The 23,270-nt window shown below is 40.3% G+C and overlaps 1 protein-coding gene across 1 annotated transcript in view; it reads right to left on the bottom strand.

The window, feature by feature from the left end:
• Positions 1–1,386: 1,386 nt before the first annotated feature.
• Positions 1,387–23,270, bottom strand: part of SLC2A13 (solute carrier family 2 member 13) — a 154,285-nt gene continuing 132,401 nt past the window's right edge. Inside the window, exons 8-10 of the mRNA XM_030479523.1 lie at positions 9,174–9,295; positions 8,887–9,039; positions 1,387–7,785 (exon numbers count right to left, since the gene is read on the bottom strand). Coding sequence (XP_030335383.1) covers positions 7,559–7,785; positions 8,887–9,039; positions 9,174–9,295 — 502 coding nt within the window. The 3' untranslated portion in view covers positions 1,387–7,558. The remainder of the gene's footprint in view (positions 7,786–8,886; positions 9,040–9,173; positions 9,296–23,270) is intronic.

Below are 23,270 nucleotides of genomic sequence, written 5' to 3'. Positions count from 1 at the left end.
CATTTTCGGTCAAGTGATGTGCTGGAAATGAAACTGCAGCAGCTGAAGAGCCCGAGTACGTTCGTGCAGGGAGCTCTGTGTGGGCAGGGGCTGCTGCTGAGCAGCAGCTCAGGGGATGATCCCTGGCAGGTCTCTTCAACCAGCCCAGCGCAACCCAGCAGGGGACCACCAAGATTAGAGGAAAAGGACTTTCTTTTTAAGCTTACCTTTAACTTCCCACCTACTTTCTATGAATTGTAGCAGCCTTGAAAGCAAACACTTCACACCATGCACAAAGCAAAGGCCACGCAGCACTGTACGGATGACTTCGGTTTGGATGCAGCACCACTCGGCCTCAATGCCTTGGGGGTCTGGTCCTGAAAACACTCACAAAGATTTGGGAGCAAGCACTGCTGCTGCCTGCAGTTCAGTTCTGCAGATAGCAGAATCTGTTCAGCAGAAATCAATTCCTCAGTAGGTGTTCTGTGATAGTAGCTGGAGCAGAAGGAAATGGGAGAAGGCAAAAAATTGAGTGTTTGACAGCAGAGCTGCCAGCTTTTCATTATCCTACAATGCTGTCATGTGGATTTGGTGACAAGTAATCTGAACTGCAGCCACTCATCACCTTTACAAGCACTATCAGCCAGAAAGCTAAAAACATAACCTGTCAGTGCACCATGATTAGCTCCCTCTCTCCCTCCTGGAGACAAGCACTGCCACAGACACACGTTTGCTGAGCAGTCTCCCGCTGCCAGCATCTATCTCCCCATCAGCTGTACTGCTGCTGGCTGTGATCTCTTTGTGTCCTGGACCAAAATGCTACAGCTCTGTCAGAGGCAACTCTGGATCTCACAAGGATTCGACCGTGGTACCTGCAGTAGGTGAAGGTAACAGGACCAATTTCCACTCGGTCTAGTGCATGTGATTCCTCTGCCACACTGGGGAGTGCAGCCATGCACCCGCAGCATGGCATAGCCATGGTTCATCATCAAGCTGGCTTTAGCAATTCTCTTAATAAAACATGCAGAGTTAGGGCATTTCCCCATTAGAAAATAGCAACTTCTTCCTTGTCCCCAGTTGATAATCAAGTCTGAAGGTATAACTTGTCACAAAACTGGTCTGTGTTTCGGCAGGAGACATTGAGACAGTCGGCACCGCTGTGTAGCTGCATTCAGCTCTTCGAACAAAGTCTCTGGGAAGAAAGGGACATTTGTCCAGTGTGCCATCATCACAGAAATGCTCTCTGGTTTGAAACACAACCTATTGAGATCATATTCAAAGTTATCCTCACCTTTCACTTATTTCAGGCAAGCCCATGGGCTATTGTGGCTCATTTTGCTGAGCAATACAATTTTGCAACTCTAAAAGGCGACCCGAATACCTGAACAAAGGAAACCTTGAGAAAGATTCTGTTATTAAGTATCTCACCTTTTATTTTGTTCATTTACACTTCTGGCACTGACAATTCTTTGAAGATATTTATTTTTATGTAAAGACCAAACTTCATTAAAGCAATCAGAAGTCAACTGAATAATTTTACATCACTTAAGTTCCAGAAAATGTACACCACTTTCATACATTGTAGGCTTGACTGGCTGCAAAAGGAAATGGCACATGTTTGACATGGTTAAGAAGTAATTTGGACAACCCAGCAATTAGTTTTGCCAAAACCTGTTTGGTACTGAATACCGTAACACGCACCTAGAGATTACAGTATGCCTGATGGCACCATGTGCATGTTCTTATTCACCATGGCATTGTTACTATCCATTTGGTCTCTAATAATGTCTAAAATATTCTACATAGACTAAAACTGATTGATGGTTTTGTAGGGGTGTGAGATTCATGATGGAAAGCAGAGACGTGACTTGTGCCACTTCCCAGCAATGCCCTGGACCAGCAGGACACTGAATACATGGAGAGTATCAAGCATATGAATAATCCTATCGATTTCATGGGGACTGCTCGAACACTTAAAATCAAACAGATGGCAGGCGTGCCCAAGGCAGGGCCTGCGGCGTAACGCTGCCTCCCAGCACCACGAAACCGACTCGTTTCACAGCTGCGGAGGACCCAGGAAGTTTCTCCTGCAGAAGTCACGATGATGGTCATACATTCAGTCCTCTCTAAAGTCTGTGTAATGTTTAAGGCAGTGAGAGACATTTGCCTTTATTTTAACACTTCAGAAATGAATGTTTCCTTTAGAAATAGGTGGACAATATTCATAATTAATCAGTGTGCCCTGTACTTACATAAATGTGATGGAAGGCCAAACCAAATTTTGACAAACTGTATCTCAACAGAATCAAGGAGCATAACTGGAGTTCAAGCGTTATAATTACATGTGCCAGATCATTCACATGTAACAAACCATCTAGGGACAATGTGAAAAAGTGGGGATTTAGGTGAAATCTGTATTCTTGAGGCCTGATGCTGGTCAAATTTCCCCTGGCGTAAGTGAGCTCTACTGAAGCTGAGTGAGCACCTCTGGTGAGAGGCGTGAGGAAGGTTAAAAACATGCTGCTGGTTCACACTAACAGGTCATTGTGGCTAAAGTATATTCTCATATACAGAACTCTGGAACACTATTAACACCCATTTACAAAACACTACAGTGATGGTTATTGGCACATAAAAAACTCCTCCTCTATATGAAAACATACACAAAATAGATAAGAACTGCCATTTTTTCAGACTTTTAAAATCTATATATAGTTGCCTTTAAGGAGTTTTAACCCCCAGTATCACAAACAACAATATTTCTTAACAATGTTCACCTAGATTTTACTGTGCTGACATTTGTAACACTGCCACAACCTAGACCGCTTTGTGGATTATGCTTAACTGTACTGTACACAAGGTGATGGAGATCCATAGAAAACCACTAAGATTTTTGCACAAAAATGTGACTCATTAAAATCCAGAGAACGACTGAGTCACTTTATAGGCAGCAGCTACATGTAAGCTGTAAATGGTACCCGCAATAAAAACACATTTTGCCATAAAGCACATATTGTGGCATTATCTGCTTCTGGCCTGGTACACAAAGCTTGATTTTCTTCCCAACGCAAAGGAATGGGTTTGGTTAGCTTGACTCTCTCAGAAAAAAGTGCACAAATACCTTACTTTTTAAAGTGCTTTGCAGAACTGTCTCTTCTGCCTTGACCTCTACCCCGAGATCTCTGTGCTGTGAAGACTCTGCCTTTTTCCTCCTTTTTCCCTCTCTCTCCTCAGCTAACAAAGCCTCTTATGCAAGTAAAATAAAATTTCAAGAAGACCACGTTAGAAGAGAACTGATGTTAAGTAGAAAGCTGGGTATAAATCTGACAAATACAGGGTCCATCTTTTATTAGCCCACTGTGTACCTGTGGGACTGCACCCAACACCCTCATGGGTGAAGAAAGACCTCTGCTCAGGGCCTGTAGCAGGCCCTGGAAGTTTAAACTTCTCCCCAGTGCTCAACCTGAGTGACTAAGAAAGGCAAAAGATTTCACAAAGGTAACAAGTATTAGCTTTGCAAACTCCATTGCCACATTCTCACCTCTGTGTAGGCATGGGAGAGGAGCACTTGTGTGCTTCTTCCCCCTTAGTCTGCGAGTTCCCCTGCTCCCATCGACAGGACCAAGCACAGTCCCTTGGTCCCACCAGCCTTGTCCCACATGGGAGACAAGCCAGAGACTGCTCCTTTTGGCTATGACACCAATATCTACTGAAACATGACATTGTGGGGCTTTTAATGCACCATCGCTTTCTTCTTGCCTCCCAACCCTAACTCCTACACCAGTGAAATGCTACATTTACCAACTCACGCCAAAATAAGTCGGAACAATGATCCTCAGGATGTATCTGCTCTAGTCCCAAAATTTCTGACAGGGCTGTCACTGCAACTGACAAGGTAGCAACGTCTACCATCTGTCTAAGGTGCATGCATAGCAATGCAGCTCCAGCCCTCCATATGAGTCCTGGGGCCTTGCTTTGTTTCTATGTCTATTTTGAAAACAGGTTTGTTTCTCTTGTTAAAAGATGACTTTGATCAGCAAAGTGACGTGGGGAAGAAAGAAGCGGCAAATTATCTCAACGTTCCCCCAACACTTTCAACACGGTGAGCAAACTACTATAAGTGAATTAATGTGAAATAAATTTTAAAAGATTAAAAATGCATCAGGACTCGTTTCCTTTACCCTTGCTGCCAGATCACAACATGTAGAGTCAGTAGATTAATAGGAATTGACATATCTCAGTGTTGTATATAAATATGTCCAACTCTACCAGCATTACTCTAGCACTCCTGATGCACAGAATACCTGAATTATGTGTGCAGTCCTTGTGAAGAAACGATTTCACATCTTCTGCAGAAAGCTTTCAACAAAATGATATTGTGCTTAGACATACTATTTGTGTTACTTCATAAATTAAAATCCTTTCATAAGAAATTATTTAGCTACACTGTAGTTTTATTCTTTTATCTGGAATGTTATTAAGTCTACCTTTAGCAAAAATCTCTTCAAACTTAAAATATGCACAAATATAAAAATCTTTGCAAAATAGAAACATTAAATTTTCTTGATACACTATAAAGTTTCACAGATTCTAAAAATAAAACCCTAATTGATAAGACTGATTTGAAGTATTTGATCTCATTTTTATTACACATGATGCTTGGTACTAGGTTCAGTGTTTCTAAGGTATGGAATGTTGTCTTGCTGCAAAGCAAACCCTAAAAGGAAGACTTAAACCCAACTCTGTGGGCGGGAAAGGGGGAGCGACAATCAAGAACCCAATTTATCTTGCACCCTCATAGCCAGTAGCAATGATGAATAAAATGCACGAGTTTCACTCATTCTGCCTTGAGAAAAAGGGTAGGGGATGCAAACCTTCAGAAAACTGCTTTCAGTAAGACTGAACTCATGTGAGAAAACAAGCCCAGTGCTGTACACAACTGAGAGCCACTTCTGAGATCATCTGTGAAACAGGGCTGGCAGAGAGCGAGCTGGTCTGCTGCTGCTAAAACCCCCCAGCACTGCCTGCAAAACAGAAAAGGCTGATCTTGTGACAGTGATCTTTCCAGTGACTTGCCTTTGGTTATGCCCAGTAAGTGCAGTGGTTTCCTCTACCTGTGCACACAAGTGCAACAAAGCACAAGGTCAGCACTGACTGTGCTGGTGAAAGGAAAATCCCTGGCTTGTGCCCTGCTCCAGCAAAACACGTCAAGCAAGGGAACGTTCATAGGTGTAACAGTGAGTGTGGGCTTGTGATTTTGGGGGGATCAGAACCAAAAGTCCCTATTCTCAAAAGCCAGTAAACACTCATTTAAACCTACCAACCACATACGCACATGTTGGGTGTTACACACCTATTCACATGCTGTTCTGGGTGACAAAACTTTTCCAAAATAGGGTCTTCAAATACACGTTTGTTGGTTTTAGGAAGAAAACAATTCGTCCTTAAAACTATTTCATTCCCATCTGTGCCAGGTATCCCTTCTTCTCATTTCACATACTGCACCTTCTGTGAAGGTTTCAAAGAGCTAACAGCCTAACGGAGGCATCCCACAGCAGGTGCATTTGTAGATAGGTCTGAAAACCTGAATGTTTGCAACAGCTCGTGCTTTCAAGCATAGAAATACTGTGCACTTCAAGGGGAGGCAAGATGGAAGGTGTGAGAATCCAGCCCTCTCACTGCTCAAGCTGATGTCTAAGGTCGAGCCACTCTTTGCAGTGATTCATTTGAAATTCCTTCTGTCTACTATGCTTTCCCCTTTTAATTCCAGTCAAGTCACAGAAGAATGCTTTAAAAGGTTTTCTCTCCAAAAATATTTCCTCAATTAATGAAGTAAAAAAGAAAATAATAGAAAACTGCTGAAGGTAGTAAATAACTGGAGAGTAAGAACTCCCCTCATAGAAGCTCAGATAACATAATGTCAGAGTTCTTTACAACAAAACCCAACGTTATCCAATTAAAATAATTTCGTAACACATGTCCAGTCTCAAGTTTGATAGTAATCCTACATTCAAAATATTTTTCAACCGAAGACAAGCCCACAGAGCAGCTCTATAAAAGACAATGAACCCGACAACTTCTTTAACCTTTACACAGTGAAAAATGAATGTATTTTTACCAAATAAATGGGGGGGGGGGGGGGCAGCCCACAGGCAGAGGAGGTTTTTCCACGTTCTTTCATGAAGCAAATGTTTCAAAGATAAGAATTTGCACTGTTGATGCTTTCAAACTCATATCTCTGAAGACTTAAAGCAGCAAGGACAGGGCAAGGAAAAAAAATAACATAGTATTTTTATGTAGCTGCATAAAATTCAATTTTCCAAGGCAAGCAATCATGGCACATGAATAAAATACCATCCATATTTTCATTACCATGCTAAAGGCAGCCAAGTTCATTTTTGTGCCTGACATTTCTTGACAACTTTGCAATGCTTTGGTAAGGCAATTAACAGGAGATGTAGGCTTTTGCCCACTGCTAATATTTTTCTTTAGATCCAGCAAGACACTGGCTGACTAAGGGCATCTGAAAGAAGAATGTGCTGGGATTCATTTACTCTGCACACATGAAGATAAACTGAAGGCAACATGATTATTCATGAGCAAAAGGCGCAGGAGGGATGACCACTGTGTGTTTAGCAGCACAAAACATCTCCCCTCCTTTTCTTTCTTTTAGTTAATGATATTTTGTGTTCAAAACTAGGCACAAACCCAAATCTTCAAATGCAAAAAAGGAAAACAAAAATCATTTTTTCCCAATTAACTGGAGCCTCCATGTTGTACGCAGCCATATATACCAGTCCATTTGTACATGCAGACACATAAGTAGCTCTGTTTTTCTGTTGTCAGGCAGTTAATTTTGGCAGCTTCTCTCACAAACACCAACTCCTGACTGTAGTGTGTACTCGAGAGCAGCAGTGGCTAGATACCCTGGTGTAACACAGATGTCTGCTACCCTAGTGAAGCTCCCCTCAGGTAACTATAGCTCTCTACTTGTTATCTCAAATAAATGAAAATGGAAATTCTCTTGGGGTAAATCTGGGAAATGTTCCCTCTGACAGACATAGCAAGTATTTGTATTTTCTTAATCAGTTAAACCTTTTCAATGGTTACCATTACAGCAGCTTATGCACTCGTCATCTGTTGTACTGCACAGCAGAGCTATTTCCCAGGCTGCTGTGGAATGGGGATCCAAGAAATGTCGTCTGCTTTCTGATTAGCTACTCTGTATCTCTTGTCAGTATTGAAGATAAGGACCACCGCTGACCATCTAGGATAGCCTTCTTTAATCATCTGGTGCAGTGCACCCTACTAAATACCTCGGGACGGTGCAGTGTTGCACACACGTGGTGGATTCACATAATTGTGGAATTCAATCTCTTTTGGAAGCCATTGCTTTTAGTTATCAAGAAAATACTAGCATTTTGAATTTCCTCCCAAATGGAGCATTTTTGAACATGAACGCATTTTAAACTAGACAGTAGAAAGGAGAACCAGACCAGAAGCAGGGCAGTGAGGTCATCAGAGAGCTGCTTTTCCCCCAGAAGGCTTTTAAATAATTAAATACACCAGCAGCTGAAAATTATTCCACATCAGAAGCATCATTGTCAGAAAGATGGTAATTACTTCCCTTCACCCGAATATATTCGATATATCTCCCTTCATCAGAATCCGACATACCACATGTACATAGCCTGTTTTCAAACAAAGACTCAATTTCCTCTAGTTTTTTCCCTTTAGTCTCAGGAAGGCAGCCATAGATGAAAACCAGTCCCAAGGCAGCAAACCCGGCATAGAGGAAGAAGGCTCCTGCAATGTAAAACAGTATGCACAGTCAGTTACAGAAGTTCCCATCCCTTCTCTGCTCCAGAGCAGAGGGAACAGCACGAGCACCAGAAGCAGAAGGTTGCAGATATCAAATGAGTGCGTCAAAGCAAAGCTTGGAGCAGCCTTACTGCATCATTCCATAACAGAGTAAATTAACAAAAGCAATTTTATTTCACATGTAATACAAATCCCTCCTGGGCGAGTCATTCTGCTGTTAAAATAAACAGCAATTAAACAACTACATACCAAGTCAAGAGCTTAGTTTATCTTAAAAGTGAAGGACACACTCAGACAACCCCCCAAAATGAGAAACTTCAGGAAAAAAGAAATAGGCAGGATTAAAATAATGCTTGTGACTCTTACATCTAATTGTTATTTAAAACTCCTTTGCAGAGACAATTAGCACTGAGAAGGAGCTTGTTCCACCCACAACCCACCACACCTAGGGGGGCAGACAATGTACTAAAGGACCAACAAACATTTATCTGCCATGTGTTTCTAGACTGATGACTCAAAAGAATGACAAGTAGAGCTGAAAGGCTCTGTACTAGCAATGATGTGAAGGTCACAGCAACTCCCTAGCAGTTTAATGTAATTTAAATGACTTGTACCGGAGTGGCTGAGCAGTAATCTGACAAACTCTCCACAGGCTCCAGCAGACAAGACTTAATCAAAAGCTGGGACTGGGGCGGTGGCATCTTATAAAGGTATTTCTGCAAGGACCATCTGATACTGACCTTGGATACCATAATAAACTGGAAAACTGCACATGCTGTCGCCTTAAGTGGGAATCAGCATGTTTCACTAGGTCCAAAGTAGGTTTTTTTCCAGCTTCCTAGCTTCAATCAACTGTCTGGCTTCCCACTTAAGGAAAGAAACGTTTCTCATGAAAGCTGGACCAAACTCTATGATCCAGGAAGGTCATATCTTTAGTAAGACATATCTCTAGTCTTACTAAACCATGGTGGGTGGCGGATTGAGAACACTGCATTTCACAGCAAAACCAGCTGAGAAACCCAGAATCAGTAGAAAATCTATGTGCCAATGGTAGTACTGCACGCACAGACTCCTAGTGTTTCTTACCGTAGTACGTCAGATATTCAGCTGTATGCAGAAATGTCAGTGACACAAACACATTGAAAACCCAGTTCACTCCAGAGGAACACGCATTTCCTGTACTCCTAGCCCAAAGTGGGTAAATTTCAGAATTGACAGTCCAGGGCATAGGACCCATCCCTGAGAATTAGGAAAAAAGGAAATATCTCAGTTTAATGGCTGGACTCAAGAGTAAATTTATCATGTAGCCTCAATATGTGACATTCTACCTTTACAATTTTTTAACTTATATGTGAAAACAAACATTTACTTACCAGGTGCAAAGAAAACCAAGTACAAAATAAGGCCCAGAAGCGCTGTCCAAGAGTATGGAGTGGGGCAAAAATTGTATGCCCAAAACAAACCTTCCTTTTTAAATACTGTTTCATTTGAACACCTGAAAATAACAAAAAATCTTCATATTAAATAATTTTCAAGGAAATAGATGACATCTCAATATAAATATGTCTAGTAATAGAATCATAGAATCACAGAATGGTTTGGGTTGGAAAGGACCTTAAAATCACCTAGTTTCAACCCCCTGCCATGGGCAGGGACACCTCACACGAGACCATGTCGGAAAAGGCTCTGTCCAGCCTGGCCTTGAACACTGCCAGGGATGGAGCATTCACCACTTCTTTGGGCAACCCATTCCAGTGCCTCACCACCCTCACTGTAAAGAACTTCCTCCTTATATCTGACCTGAACTTCCCCTGTTTAAGTTTAAACCTATTACCTCTTGTCTTCTGAAAAGCTGACTAATATACAATTAAGATGAAAAATGTAAACCCTGTTAATTTATCAGGATCTTTGAGCCAAGACCAACATTCAGAAATGCGCTTTTCCCCAAGCCTGGTCTTTGGAAGCGTAACTGGCGGAACATTCCTCAATTTGAACACTTGCCTTTTATCTACAGATCTCCTTCAAATGACTAGTCTTTACTACACAAGTGATTATACCAAAGCTAAGACCATTCACATGAATACCGCACAAAGCAAAAAGAGCTGCAGCAGCAGGACTTTGAGCTAAAAATGCTTCATGAAAGGATTTAAGGTCAAACAGAAGTTAGTCCTTACGTCATCAATGAACTAACTATATGCTGAACACTTTGGGTGTAATCAGTAATGCCTATGGAGTGTGCCAAGGTCAAGTGAAGTTACAAGGAGAAGAGGCATATGCTTTCTTTTCTACACAGCGAAACAATTTAGAAGAAGCAGCATTTCTAATTAGACAGTAAAAATAAGAATCAGACCAGAGGTGAACCAAGCCTGAGCTACTGAAAGAAAAAGTGTCTCTATTTCCAAGGACTTTGTGGAAATAAAGTATTTTGAGGAATAGGTATAAACCAGGTATTTCAGTTTGATTGTCAACAATATAATATATTTTAAAGGAATACTGGCAACTTTTTTTTTTTCTTTTTCTTTTCTTAAATTAGCATTTGTTTAAAGGGACCACACGACATAACCGTAACTAGAGGAACTTTTCAGCTGCAACCACATCAATTGCAGACACCACCCTCTGATATGCAAACAATGTTATTTACGTGAAGAGAACAACTCAAAGAGAGATGAACATCTGTCTGGGTTATGATTTACAGGTCAATTGAGAACTTGCGTGAAGGATATGACCCTCTTGACAGTAGAAAAATCAGAATGAAGATGCCTACGAGTGACGGCTTGGCAACGAGAGGTGAGATTGTGGAGTAACAGACACTCCGACACGTTTCAGAGGAGCTACCACCATTGCAGTTGACTTTCAAAAGCAAATTCAAAGAACTCACTTCTCTTAACTGTTCTGCAAGAAACAGCCAGCCAGCCCCAGGTTGAACAGGAATATGCTAAGCACTGATGGCCAACCTACCACCAGAAATCTTCTGTATGTTGGCATGGACGTACCAACAGGACAACATTTAAAGCAGGATATCACTGTGAAGTCCCAAACCCGATTTCAGGACAGCTGGAAATCCAAAGTTCAAATACAGTTAAAAGAGAGAGGTTAACACAACAAATACTGGAAAAACACACACCAAACCCCAGCCAAACCCTAATGCTGCCTTGATGGCGGTAAGATTTGCAGTTCCACCCTGCACTTGAGCAGCAACTGACCAAGTGGAGTGAGCACTCTCTGGAGAAGATCCCCTTGATGTGTTGCCAGCAAAGCAGCCAGTGCCAGCGTGCACCCTTCCACCCTGCTGCAGCCCTGTCTTGCCAAGCTAACCCAGAAAGCCTACATCACCCAGTGCATACAGATTCACTTTCAGTCTGGAGGTGAAAAACACATAGAAGACAGGCCTGTCTATGAACATCCCTCTCAAAGATACGTTCCTCATACCACGATACAACCATCTCTTGGCCTCAGCTGCTGCCTGGCCACTGGAGCACCCATCAGCCTAAGACACTAGCAGCTTCCATGAAAGACCTTTTTCACCTTTTCTTAGCCAAAAGTACTTCTGCCATCTTGCCACTTCATCTTGCTTCTAAGCATCCCCCCAGGTTCCTCTTTCTGTTACTTTGCTCTGTAATAGCTCAGTTCAGGATCTCTTTTTATGCTGAGTCCTAAACACAGATCATTCCTTGTTAGTGTGCACCCTGATTCTTCCCTACCCCTCTACATACTTCTCACTGTGTGCTCAAACCATGTTTGAGCTGTGTCCCAGGCCTAAGATGTATAGAAGACTGAACTGTGCTGGAGAACCATCCATATGTTTCAAACAGAAACCTTACATGTTAAGGAAATGATGTTTGAAAGATTAATTACTGTACACTCGGTGACCCTGTTGCCACCTCCTGCTCAGCCCTGTGTAGTTGCCTGTCTGCACCTGCACCACTACCAGATCGCAGGATTGCTCAAGTTTCACACCATTTTCACAACATCACTTTCCCTTCTATCGCTGTTATTCTAATTTCATTTGCAGGTGTTTGGTAATGAATACATACTGATTAGCATTTTAAAACATCTTGATGCTGAGATTGGTGCCTCCATTCTGCCCAGCCAGTTTGGCAGCTCCTCAGAGAGGAGCCTTATGCTTTCTCTCAAATGCTACTGTAAACAAAGCTGTACTTCATTTATTATCTTCCATCTATCTCCACCAGTGCAAACCAACCTGCTGATTCATACAGACACAACCACTGAGAGGTCTGGATGTTTCCTTCCCTACCATGTTTCCCCAGATGCATCCTACTTTGACAGAGTGGAACACAAATGATACAAGGGAAAAACAGATGTCCCCAAAGCCTCCTATGGCTGAAGCCACACATCTATTCTCTGCTGTCTGCCCATAACTGAGAGGAAACTCTATTGCAAGAAAGCAGATTCAGTGCACTGAAACAGGAAAAATAGCGCTTGAGACTAGATTTAACAGAAACTTTATAGTAATTAACTGTGCTTTGCTTATGCTTCCATAGTTAACCAGTATGGTACACAGAATAAAAGCAAAGATATTTGCATTTGCTGGCATCTTGCAGTGCTGAGTACGTTCAAAAATAACACTCCTCCAAGACTGGGGATTTGTTCAAGCTCTGTTACTGTGCTAATTCTATTGCTATACTATTTCTACAAGATCTATTATTTTGCTGAAGAATATATTAATAATTACTGAGTAATGTACTATCAGATAAAATTCTGAATTTTGTCCTGCATGAAGGGATCATTTATGATGGAAAGTGGATGAGCAGCTACCCAAGCTGAAATGCCCAGAGGAAAATACCCTTTAAAGAGCTTACAAGTGAAATGATGCAGTCGGGTACCAGAGCAAAGAGTTTGTAAATACCAATATGCTGAGTAATAGTCATATCAGTACAAACAGTGAAGACACACCACATCATTTCCTCTGAAATTACTGCCAAAGTGAAAACATGATAGCGATACACTGAAAATCTTTGCCATGAATTTCTTTCACCACGTATTCTCCACAGAAAATTTAAGATGAACATCTGTTCTCATTAGTGAGAACCTGACCTTCCAACAACTGATGCAAACAATTCAACTGACTGGAGATAAATCAGAACAGCAGTAGATTTCTAAATTACAGGAATTATATGCTTGGTTTCATAATCACAGCATCCATGCTTTATCAGATATCGTCTTTAGTTCAGATCTAAAGCTGTGCTCCCCACCTCCTTAAATTACCTTCATATGGCACATAAAAGCAAGTAAGAGAAGAAGAGCTGCTGCAGGTCATCTATAATGTTATTGCTAATAACAAGAGGATGAAACAGGATAAGACCATTTCCTTGATCATCAATCTAAATTTTCCTAATACTTGAGACAATTTGGCTGTAGAATAAGTCTCTAGTGCAACACTGAAAACCACAGAGAGGGAGATGGCTAGCAGCACCAGCAAGTGAGCACAGCACAAGACAGAGACCAAGCTGATTTTCTTCTCAAATTTCCATTAATTTTTGCTTTGCTGTAGAGTGAGGACTGTGTAGCTTTCATGGGAATTAAATGTTTCATTCTGAACAGTTCATATATCTTTAATGTGAAAGCTGCTGACTTCTCATTGTCTTTTAAGCCCTCCAGAAGCATCTTAAATGGATTTAGATCAAAAGTCTTAAAAGGTCAAAATTCAAATCAAGTTGGGCTAAGGAAATAAATTATTTCTAAAGAAAATCACTAATGTGATCATTCATCTCCTTAAAATGCTTGTTAGAACAGGCATATTTCAAAATTACACATTGTGGTCCAAGATAAAATTTAATATCAGGCGCTGATGGTACAGAAAGATTTTAGACCTAATTCAGTTTCCCTAATCCCCCATTTCTTTGTTGTAACAAGAGTAAAACCACTTAAGGACCGCTCCTGTGCTAGATTTTTGTGTCTGGATTATCAAGATGATGATAAACTACAATTTACCAACTTAGTCTCCAGTGTAACACAAATATATTGGATTTTAAAAAATCTCCTTTAAAGAGATTTTTAGTCTCCTTTGCAGAGTGCTGACTTTTACATCATGCCAATCCAACTTAACAATATAAATTTATGCCAAGCCTATTGACTCATCTTTTCACCTGAAGCCTGGTCATGGAAAGGACAGTGGACCAAACAGGCATAATTCAGAGTTGCTGCTGTTTGGACCGAGGAAGGCTTTTGTGGAAGATGCTTGGGAACAACTAAGATTATTTATCCACAAGCAATTACTAATCCTGTGGAAGAATCTGGACCTTGACATTTGGGTTAGTTCACACTACTTCAAGCCCCTCTTTTTCTTTTTCTGCTATTTACTTGTTTGAAAAGACCCCTAACTATCTTTAAATTACTTATGGGACAGAATTTAGCAAGGTACCAGATTAACTCTGTAATAATTTTGTGACAGACATGCAACTAAGGAGAACTTTGGAAAACGCCTCTATCCTGTCCAGCAAGTGGCTTCTCTAATCCATCCACATGCATTCAAAATAATTTACATTAGCACAACCCATAGAAACCAGTGAAACCATAAGGTATAGTTTCACTATAACTCGGTATATTCTAATTTAAAGAAAAATCTCTGCTCCATTCAGTGCTTAATTTTTATACATACATATGGCAAGATGCTATCAGAAGTATAGAGCAAAGCATAACTCTTTCCTGAAGGCGAACAGATTAATTTAAACTTGACTAACGTCTGAATCAATACTTCCTAAGCTTTCTCACAGTTCTATAGTTAATGGCTTCTGTGCCTCAGAGAAGATGTGCTGTAGCTTCACGCCTCTCTGGAGAAGTTTGCATCTACTGCTTTGACTTTGTAGTTTACACAGAGAAACAACTCATCCATTAAACCAGATGTTGCTAAAAATATGCAGATGAGCTTCTTACACCAGATGATGGCAACTGAAAAAAACAGAAAAGAACAAACAGATGCAGCCTTGAAAAAATATACCCATAAAATTTCACAGTATTCAGCTAGACATTGCTTAACCTTCCCTACATAAAAATACCAGCGTGTTTTGGGACACTCATTGAAGCCTTTTGCTGTAAGTGGCAAAGACTTTTTAAAATATTAGCACACACTTCAAAACTTGGAAAAATACTTTAGTTCACATCAAGAAAGCAAACTGCACCTCAGCAGATTGCTGATGCATTTGCACATGACTGAAAAACAGTCTTTATCATGCTGAGGCCCCCTGCTATAGGATTTATCCATTATACCTACAGAGCTGTGGGTGATATCCCGCTCAAAGAACAGAAACCAGGGCACTTTAATGGATAACAGCTAAAGTAATTGCTGCTGTCCAAGATACTTCAAAAAACCCTTAAACTAAAGAGACAAAGCCAGTTCCTGTGTCTATGTAATGCTTTCCATGCCAAGTAAGTTTAGTAGCAGCTACTAAGACTAGAACAATACCAACAGGAAAATTATTCTCCTCAAACTGAATGACTGGCACTTTGTACTCTGCATCTGGGAAATAAAAGCACACATTCAAACACACATTAAAAAAAGAAACAAAAAAACCCCAAAAAACCAAGAAACCAGAAGCTTGCTTGCTTTGCCTATCACAGAGCCAGAGTTTAGAGATGCCTTCTTAATTGTGTGCTGTAGGGTAAGAACTGTATTTCTAATAAGGTTTTACGTTTAAATCATCATTATTTACAGATCTGCTTGGAGGCAGCATGTAACATATATAGAAATAACTGCCAACTATTCACATGAAGCATCCTTTCCCTCACTGGCTGTTATCTTCTGATCCCTCTCTTACCTTCTTTCTTACAAAAGAAACAGACTCTACACACTGCTAAAATCAATCACAGGGAATATTTCACTATAGTTCATACACACTATTAAATTAAAACATTCTTAATATTTCATTTACCCAAGCAGATGACCTTACTGAAATAATACCTTAGAAATACCTGTCTCTAAGACATTACTGCCTTCCGCCATGCTTGGACGGGTGTACTCTTTGCTGGGTAAAAAACTGGCCAAGCCCAAAGAGTGGTGGTGAATGGAGTCAAATCCAGTTGGTGGCTGGTCACAAGTGGTGTTCCCCAGGGCTCGGTATTGGGGCCAGTTCTGTTCGATATCTTTCTTAAGGATCTGAATGAAGGGATCCAGTGCACTCTCAGTATGTTTGCAGACACCACCAACCTAAATCATTCTATGATTCTACAGTTTTTAGTCATGTCAGAATGCATACCTGCATGAGACTTAGTATGTTGTTCTGACTGTACCTCTGTTCCCAGCTACGTGGTCACAGATGAACATAATCTTTTCTACATTATTATTTAGCTAAAAATCTTTAGAGTTTGAATTCAAACACTTACATTTTCCCAAGCTGAGAAATTTCAGCTTTGCAACTGCATTTGAATTTGCCCAATAGAGTGCTGGAGCTGTTATTCAATCTGAATAAACTGAGCAATAGACTACCAAATGATAGAAAACAGGAGCAATTTTTCCTCATGAAAAATAGTTCTCCAATATTAATCACATCAAAAGGGTTCTTAACTGTTTCCCATTCTGGATGTTTCAGTGTTTTTGTAACCACACATTAGTGAATTCTGAAGGGTGGACAACACAGTTGCTGTGTCTCTTGCCAGAGGAAAGCTTGGATGTCTGACAGTGCCAGTTAGGACATTCATTAGATGTGGGTTTGTTCAAGCAGCTTTCGTGTGATTAGATAACTCTAATCTCCTGATGAAAGATGTTCAGTTTTGGATTGGTTTCTCCTTCATATTGCCATATCCTATTCCTGCCCCCTCAAAGGTCAGCCTGCAGCTCCATTAGACTTCTTTTATCCTATACTGGTGCTGTCCAAGTCCTGCTGGCCACCTCCATGCCATTGGCTAGAACTTCCAACTCCACTGTCACACCACAAGTGTTTCAGGCTTCATTTTATCATCGTATCTACCAGGAGGGGAGAAAGACAAATCTCTGCTACTACCAGAACACTGTCCGACAAGCTTCTCCCATCCTCTTTCACACTCTCCTTACCTTGAGAAACAGACTCAAACCAGGAAAATGCAGAATAATGTTTATACCTAGTGTTAATAGCCAACCATCTGAGATTTCACAACAGCTGAAGCACCAGTTGGTGCACATGTACACCAGTCCCAGCTACAGCACACTTGAAAACTGGGAGCAGAAATAAGCAAATACCTTTTTCATTACAGGACATACAATTATCTTAATCCCACTACACACAGAATGAATAATTTTTCTTCCTAACATCTCTCTTACTCTTCCAATATATCAAATGGTAATAAAAGTGTCGGGAAACATCTGACATCTCTGTGCTCTACAGAGTGCCTGATCCTTGTCCTAATTCTGATCCTGACTGGATACACTTGGTTCACCCCAGTACAAATTAAAATTAACTAGTAATAATTTAATTATATGATTTCATAATCATGACCAAATCATAAATAATTCAAATATATTAAAAATGCATAAACTTATGAGAGGTCATGCAACTATGAAAAATGATCATCTGTTCACTTAACAAACAACTAGCAGTCATACCTACAGAATTTTAATGGGCAGAATGCAAATTTAAACCTGATCAAAATGCAGTATCTTAATTAGCTTTGAGCATAAGCATCTTAGTTGAAATCACTGTCTGTCCCGGGTTCAGCTACGGCAGTCATTTTTTCTCCTTCTTAGCAGCTGGTGCAGTGCTGTGTTTTTGACTTTCAGCCTGGGAACAACGCTGATAACACCGATGTTTTTAGTTGTTGCTAAGTAATGCTTACTCCAATCAAGGACTTTCTCAGTCTCATGCTCTGCCAGGGAGGAGGGGAAGCCAGGAGGAAGCAGAGACAGGACACCTGACCCAAACTCACCAAAGGAGTATTCCATACCACAGCACGTCATGCCCAGTATATAAACCGGGGGGAGTTACCTGGAAGGCCCTGATCGCTGCTCGGGTCAGGCTGGGTATCGGTCAGCGGGTGGTGAGCAATTGTATCCTCTTCCTTTGTTATTTCCCTTATCATTATTGTGACTGGTGGTAGCAGTAGTGGTTTGTATTATACCTTAGTTACTGAACTGTTCTTACCTCAACCTGTGGGAGTTACATTCTTTTGATTCTCCTCCCCATCCCTCTGGGAGTGGGGGGAAGAAGAAGGGGGAGAGTGAGCGAGCGGCTGCGTGGTTCCGAGTTACCGGTTGGGCTTAAACCACGACACTGTCCTTCATGCACTTCTACCTATGAACATTTAAACTAACACAATCAAACAATAGGTTGCAGTTTCAAAATACGGTATTTTGTGTTTCTTTTTAACATTGGACACTTTCAGGTACGAAATTAGCTCTTCAGTTGAGGGGGAAAAAAAAAAGGGAGGAATATGGCTGCTTTTTTTTTTTTTTGTGAGAAACTTCAAAATTGCCCTAAATTCCAACAAAGAAATGAAACAAGTGACAAAAAGAAAGGAACAGAAATATTTTGTCTGATCCTAATTCTCATACTGAAATATTTCATATGCTGTAGTTTTCACTAAGTCTTTCTTTCAAGAACCATCAGCTCTCGAAGAACTTCACCAAGGTGCAGATCAGCAAAGAACATTTAGAAATTTGGGTAAATACAATGGAGGTGATACTACCCAACATTTTGAAGCCTTTGTCATATCAATAGATATTTTAGTACTACAGTAGTATCAAGAAACATAAGAAAACCACTGCCTCCTACCAGACAGAGTGGAAAAACCACCATGATGTGGTAGATGGCAAGACCTGCTCCTGTAACACCTAAAGTATCACATATTTATGGCAGGTCTGAATGGAGATGTGACCTGTGTGATGGGGTGTGGCTCAACGACACGACTTGCATGCAGAGCAGCCGGTGGGATGAGAATTATTGCTACCACCACCTTGGCAACTGCTGCAAATCCTCCCTTCAATTCTATTCACAGCAGTCAAGCACAAACTGAAAAGAAACACCTCGTGCCACAGCAAGGGCGCAGGCACACGACAAGTCCTCGCAAGAAATGGCACCTGGAAATATTTAATTTCTTGTGAAATAGATGTCATTTCACAGATTTTAAACACAAGCACAAAGCTATCTCTGCATGACAACCAGCACAAAGGTGTCACAGAGGCATTCAGGAAACAGAATGAGCTATTATTTCCCCCCTGCAGCCATCAGGCTTGAGAAAGACTCGTGGACTCCCTGGGACCCCAAAATGTGCTTCAAAATCTGTTTAGGTTTTTTTTTTGTGGTTATACAGAAATAATTTCCCTTTGGAACAGTGAGCTTCAGCAAGGAGCATGCATACACACCTATGCCTTCATCCAGTCATTGCCGGCTTCCTGTATTTCTCTGAAAGAAGGGAGTGCTCATTAATAATTTGGCCATTTCTTTTGACAGACAAACCTTCGGGGGATCTCAGAGAGATGAATGTTTAACTGGAAGGCGGCTACCAGTCACCCCAGAGGTGTCCCAATGTGAACCTGTGCTGCATGATGCTTTCCACTGAAAACCAGACAGATTTGGTCACTCTCTATTACTCACAGGTGCCTGCAGGCAGGCAGGCAGGCTTCATTCTCTTCAAGCTCTTTTATGACAAAAACGCTCATAAATGTAGGACTCTCAAGTATTTTTTGTTAAAGACAGACTGGCATTCAGCATCCATGATGGGCTGGCGTATGAAATATTTCAGCTGTGTGCAAACCCTTCCCTGTAGCTCAGCACTCCCGGACCTTCCCTGGACCGGAGCAGCTGGTTCTGCTGCTCCCAGAGATGCTGTGTGGAAGTACTAGTCATCCCCGCTCTGACATGTTTGAGAGCTTATGGACAGAGCACCAGGCTCCAAACAACACAACTGAGTACCTGAACTGGAGAATTTATAGCTTCTGTTTTGAAATCTAAAAGCATTTAGTCTTTCTGATTGTATCTCCTTGCAGCATGAATACTTAATTGAATTACAGAAACAAACTAGTCTGAAGATTATGATGTCAAATGCAGCATTTCAGAATTTCATGCAAGTTTACTATAAAATAAATCTCACCTAATATTTAATCTTGGTCTTTTTTCACCTGATTTTACATTTGATTTACTTAATAATTAGCATTTCTAAAGCTCAGAAATATCAACCAAGCTGCCTACCCATTGTAGAAATATCAATTCACCCAGGAGACACCTCTTTCCTATGGTATATAAAGACAGATTGCCTCAACGAATACTGGTGGAAACGGCTGAGTATAGGGCGCAATAATGACAAGTATAAATACCTTAGTATTAATTAAAGTATTATTAACAGAACAGCGTGTAAAAATTGCTGGCATGACTTAACAGTCTATTCTATAAAACACAGGCAAAGGCCAACTGCAAATAAGGAACAATAAGGAACAGCATCTTTTATTCCATCAGTCAAGGAACTGCAAGACAGCTCAAGGTCAAAATTTTAGACATCTGAAGTTGAGTAAAACAAACCTTATCCAGATTTGTATTCTTACTTGCACTTAAAAGTAATCTTTATTGAGGCTTGTGCTGTTCACCAAGTGTCAGAATGTTAAAAGAATGTCATCAGCATTTCAAAAGCATTAGTTGAGTTACAATTGCCAAAAGTAATTCTAAGCCCATGGTCAAAAAGACCAAAGACAAAGCAAGGTTGTTGTTGTAACTCAGAATGAAGGTAACAGCAGAAATTTTCACTGGAAGTTCAACCTTCAAACTAAATAGGTTCTATTTCAGTGTCATAATCTTGTTTTTCTTAATGCTTCCAAACACTCCAGAAAACAATAAAGAAACAGAAAAAAATGTATTGCTTTTAATTACCCCAAAGTTTTAGATGTACAAAGGTATTGTAAAAAACATACTTTCATGTCGAAATCTGGTATATAAAGTTTGTAGAGAATAGTGAGATTCTACAGTTCAATTTAGAAAAAAAAGGCAAATCCCACCCAAACCCTGCTGACAGAATTATAACAAGTTACCAGATGTGGCACTGAACAGTGAGCACTACCAATTCAATTCATCACCCAAATAACTTATTTGCCAAGTTCCAGTCCCCAAAGCCCCCAAAAGGCTGCCTACCCTGCAAGCAGAGCACTCAGTGGCAGCCCAGGTCCAGCTCTCCTGCTGCAGGTACTGATGAGGTTTTAGAGCTAGTTCATTTAGCACTTATGCCATACAGCACTCCCTGCACCTTACAGAGCCTGCTGAACCATCACTGTGTAGAAATGATTTCTCACAGAGCTATTAAAATCTTAAATTCACAATCAACCATGTATTCCAATGGGAAGTGAAGAGAGAACAAAGTTTTTATCCTTCTGACATGCCCACTGAAATCAAAAGGAAAGCGTGGGGGGGTAAAAATAATTTTCTGAATTTGCTTTTTTGTTGAACCCAAGACAAAAAACCGTAAGGATGTGGACTTTAAAATATAGATCAATATTACATGTATTAGCATACCTTCTTTAGCTCTTCTCTGCTCTACTGGATTTCCAGTTATTGACATACATACAAAATTTATATTTTAATAGTTCTAACAATAACCTTTTGGCCAACTTAACCTTCCATCTGAAGGACTGAACTGTTACATTCAATTTCTGCAATAGTAATTTAGACAAAAATACTACATTTTAACTATTGCCAGTGACTGACTGTCTGCCATTACAACTCTCCAGACTAAAAATTTAAGATCTTGAGTTCGTTGCTTTAAATAGATGATGGAAGAGTATTTTTAAAAGGAGCTTTTCCCTGATTCCAGTAGGTGGCAATAGCTCTGCCCTAAAAAGCTCAGAGAAACTGGTGCTTCAGAAGGGGAATGATGCACAGCATCCTGGCCCACACCCACTGAACTGAGGAGGCTCTGAAGGAAATAAACCAGCAGAGCCATCCAAAGAGTGATTCCTCCATTGTCAGCCCTAAAATTCACTGGAAACCATCAACATAGTAATGGAGCCCCAAAGAAATTTAAATAATACTCTAAGACCACTTATAACAAGATAATTATTTCACGTCTGATTTGTGAGAGTGAGCACTTACAGTGTTGCTCTGCTTTGATTTGTGCATGCAAATACAATACCTATGCCCAATCTAAGGAATTTAATATAATACAGAAATGTTAAGTGGTTACACTATCTCTAGTTTATTACATTTATAAACATTGGGTACTAAAGTCTTCATTGTTACAGGAAACTCAAAGTTTGGGATCTGGCAGTAGAAGAACTCAGCAGAAATCAAAGTAATCATCTATTTTCCATGGTCTCAGACAACTAAAAGGAACTTTACATAAATAAGTGCTTTTAACAATAGTTATTTTGCCAAGAAAATGAGCTAAATGGGAACATACATCATCTGAATCACAGGTCTGAAGAACTAAATCATCATGCAGAACCTCAAACTCATCTCTCATTATCATTTATGCAAAGCTAATGTGACAGCTGTGGAAAGCTACAGGAAAAAAGAAAGCCTGTACATCCTACAAGCAAGAAGAAATGCCCAAAGTGCTGCTGTTCAGAAGTATGACCTGAGATCTAACAGACTATTTCCTAGCCTGTACCAACCGATGAGCTCACTCAAAGTAAGGTCATGACTTTATATCAAGTGAATCAATAATTCCAGCTCATCCTGTGCCAGTGAGGGATTGATGTTAGTGCCTCCATTCTCAAGGAAATTAACTACACATGCAGACAGCACATACAATAATTTATATGAATTAAATCCATCAAACACATTGAATTATTCAACAGTCCTAATGCAGAAATGTGTTAGTCTGTTTTCCCTCAAAAAGAAAAAAAAACCCAACTCTAAAAACTTCATCGTTTTTAGAAGAAGGGAAGATATCACAGTTTTACTCTATCAGATGATGTTATTATCGAAGAGTTATTTATTATGGAATAAAGGTGTGTAAGATTTGGATTAGGGATGCTGTTGAGGGTACAAGCTGCTGTACAGAGGAGCTGGGTTTGACCCTGCTGAATGTTCTTTATCAATAAAAATCCCCAAACACATGCATCTTTCAAAAATACTTTCTGTCTGCAAAACAGAAAATTTCAATTTAGTAAATCCATTTCAGAGTGCAAAAACCTAAAGGAATCTGCTGAGACAATTTTCACTGAGGATTTTTATTTCAATCCAAACTTTAAATCCTAACCGAATACATGTTATGTGAAAAACAAGTATTGGAAATATTATTCCCCCCTCAGAAAAAACCTCCCCATGCTCCCAAATATGAGTCAGTTCCTTTTGCTTTGGCTCCCAGGCAGAGGGAAAATCTCCAGCTCTCATCTGAAGTTGTTACAAGTAGTAACCCAAATAGCTGTCAGCATCCGTCTCTTCATCACTCTTTACCAGAAGGACTTTTAAGTATTAACTTACAGTAAGATCGAAGCAGTGTTTAGCAGCAAAGTGCAATACAAACGAACAGGTAGAGAAGAAATGTAAAAACGATGTTTCAAACTAACCAGTCCTGCTTTAAAATCCTGGTTTGTGCTGGATGTCTTCAGCATATAA

This window comes from Strigops habroptila, chromosome 3 (assembly GCF_004027225.2).
Source record: "Strigops habroptila isolate Jane chromosome 3, bStrHab1.2.pri, whole genome shotgun sequence".
Taxonomy (NCBI): domain Eukaryota; kingdom Metazoa; phylum Chordata; class Aves; order Psittaciformes; family Psittacidae; genus Strigops; species Strigops habroptila.
The sequence above is the reverse complement of the archived record's forward strand: the minus strand, read 5'-3'. Positions and strand labels throughout refer to the sequence as shown.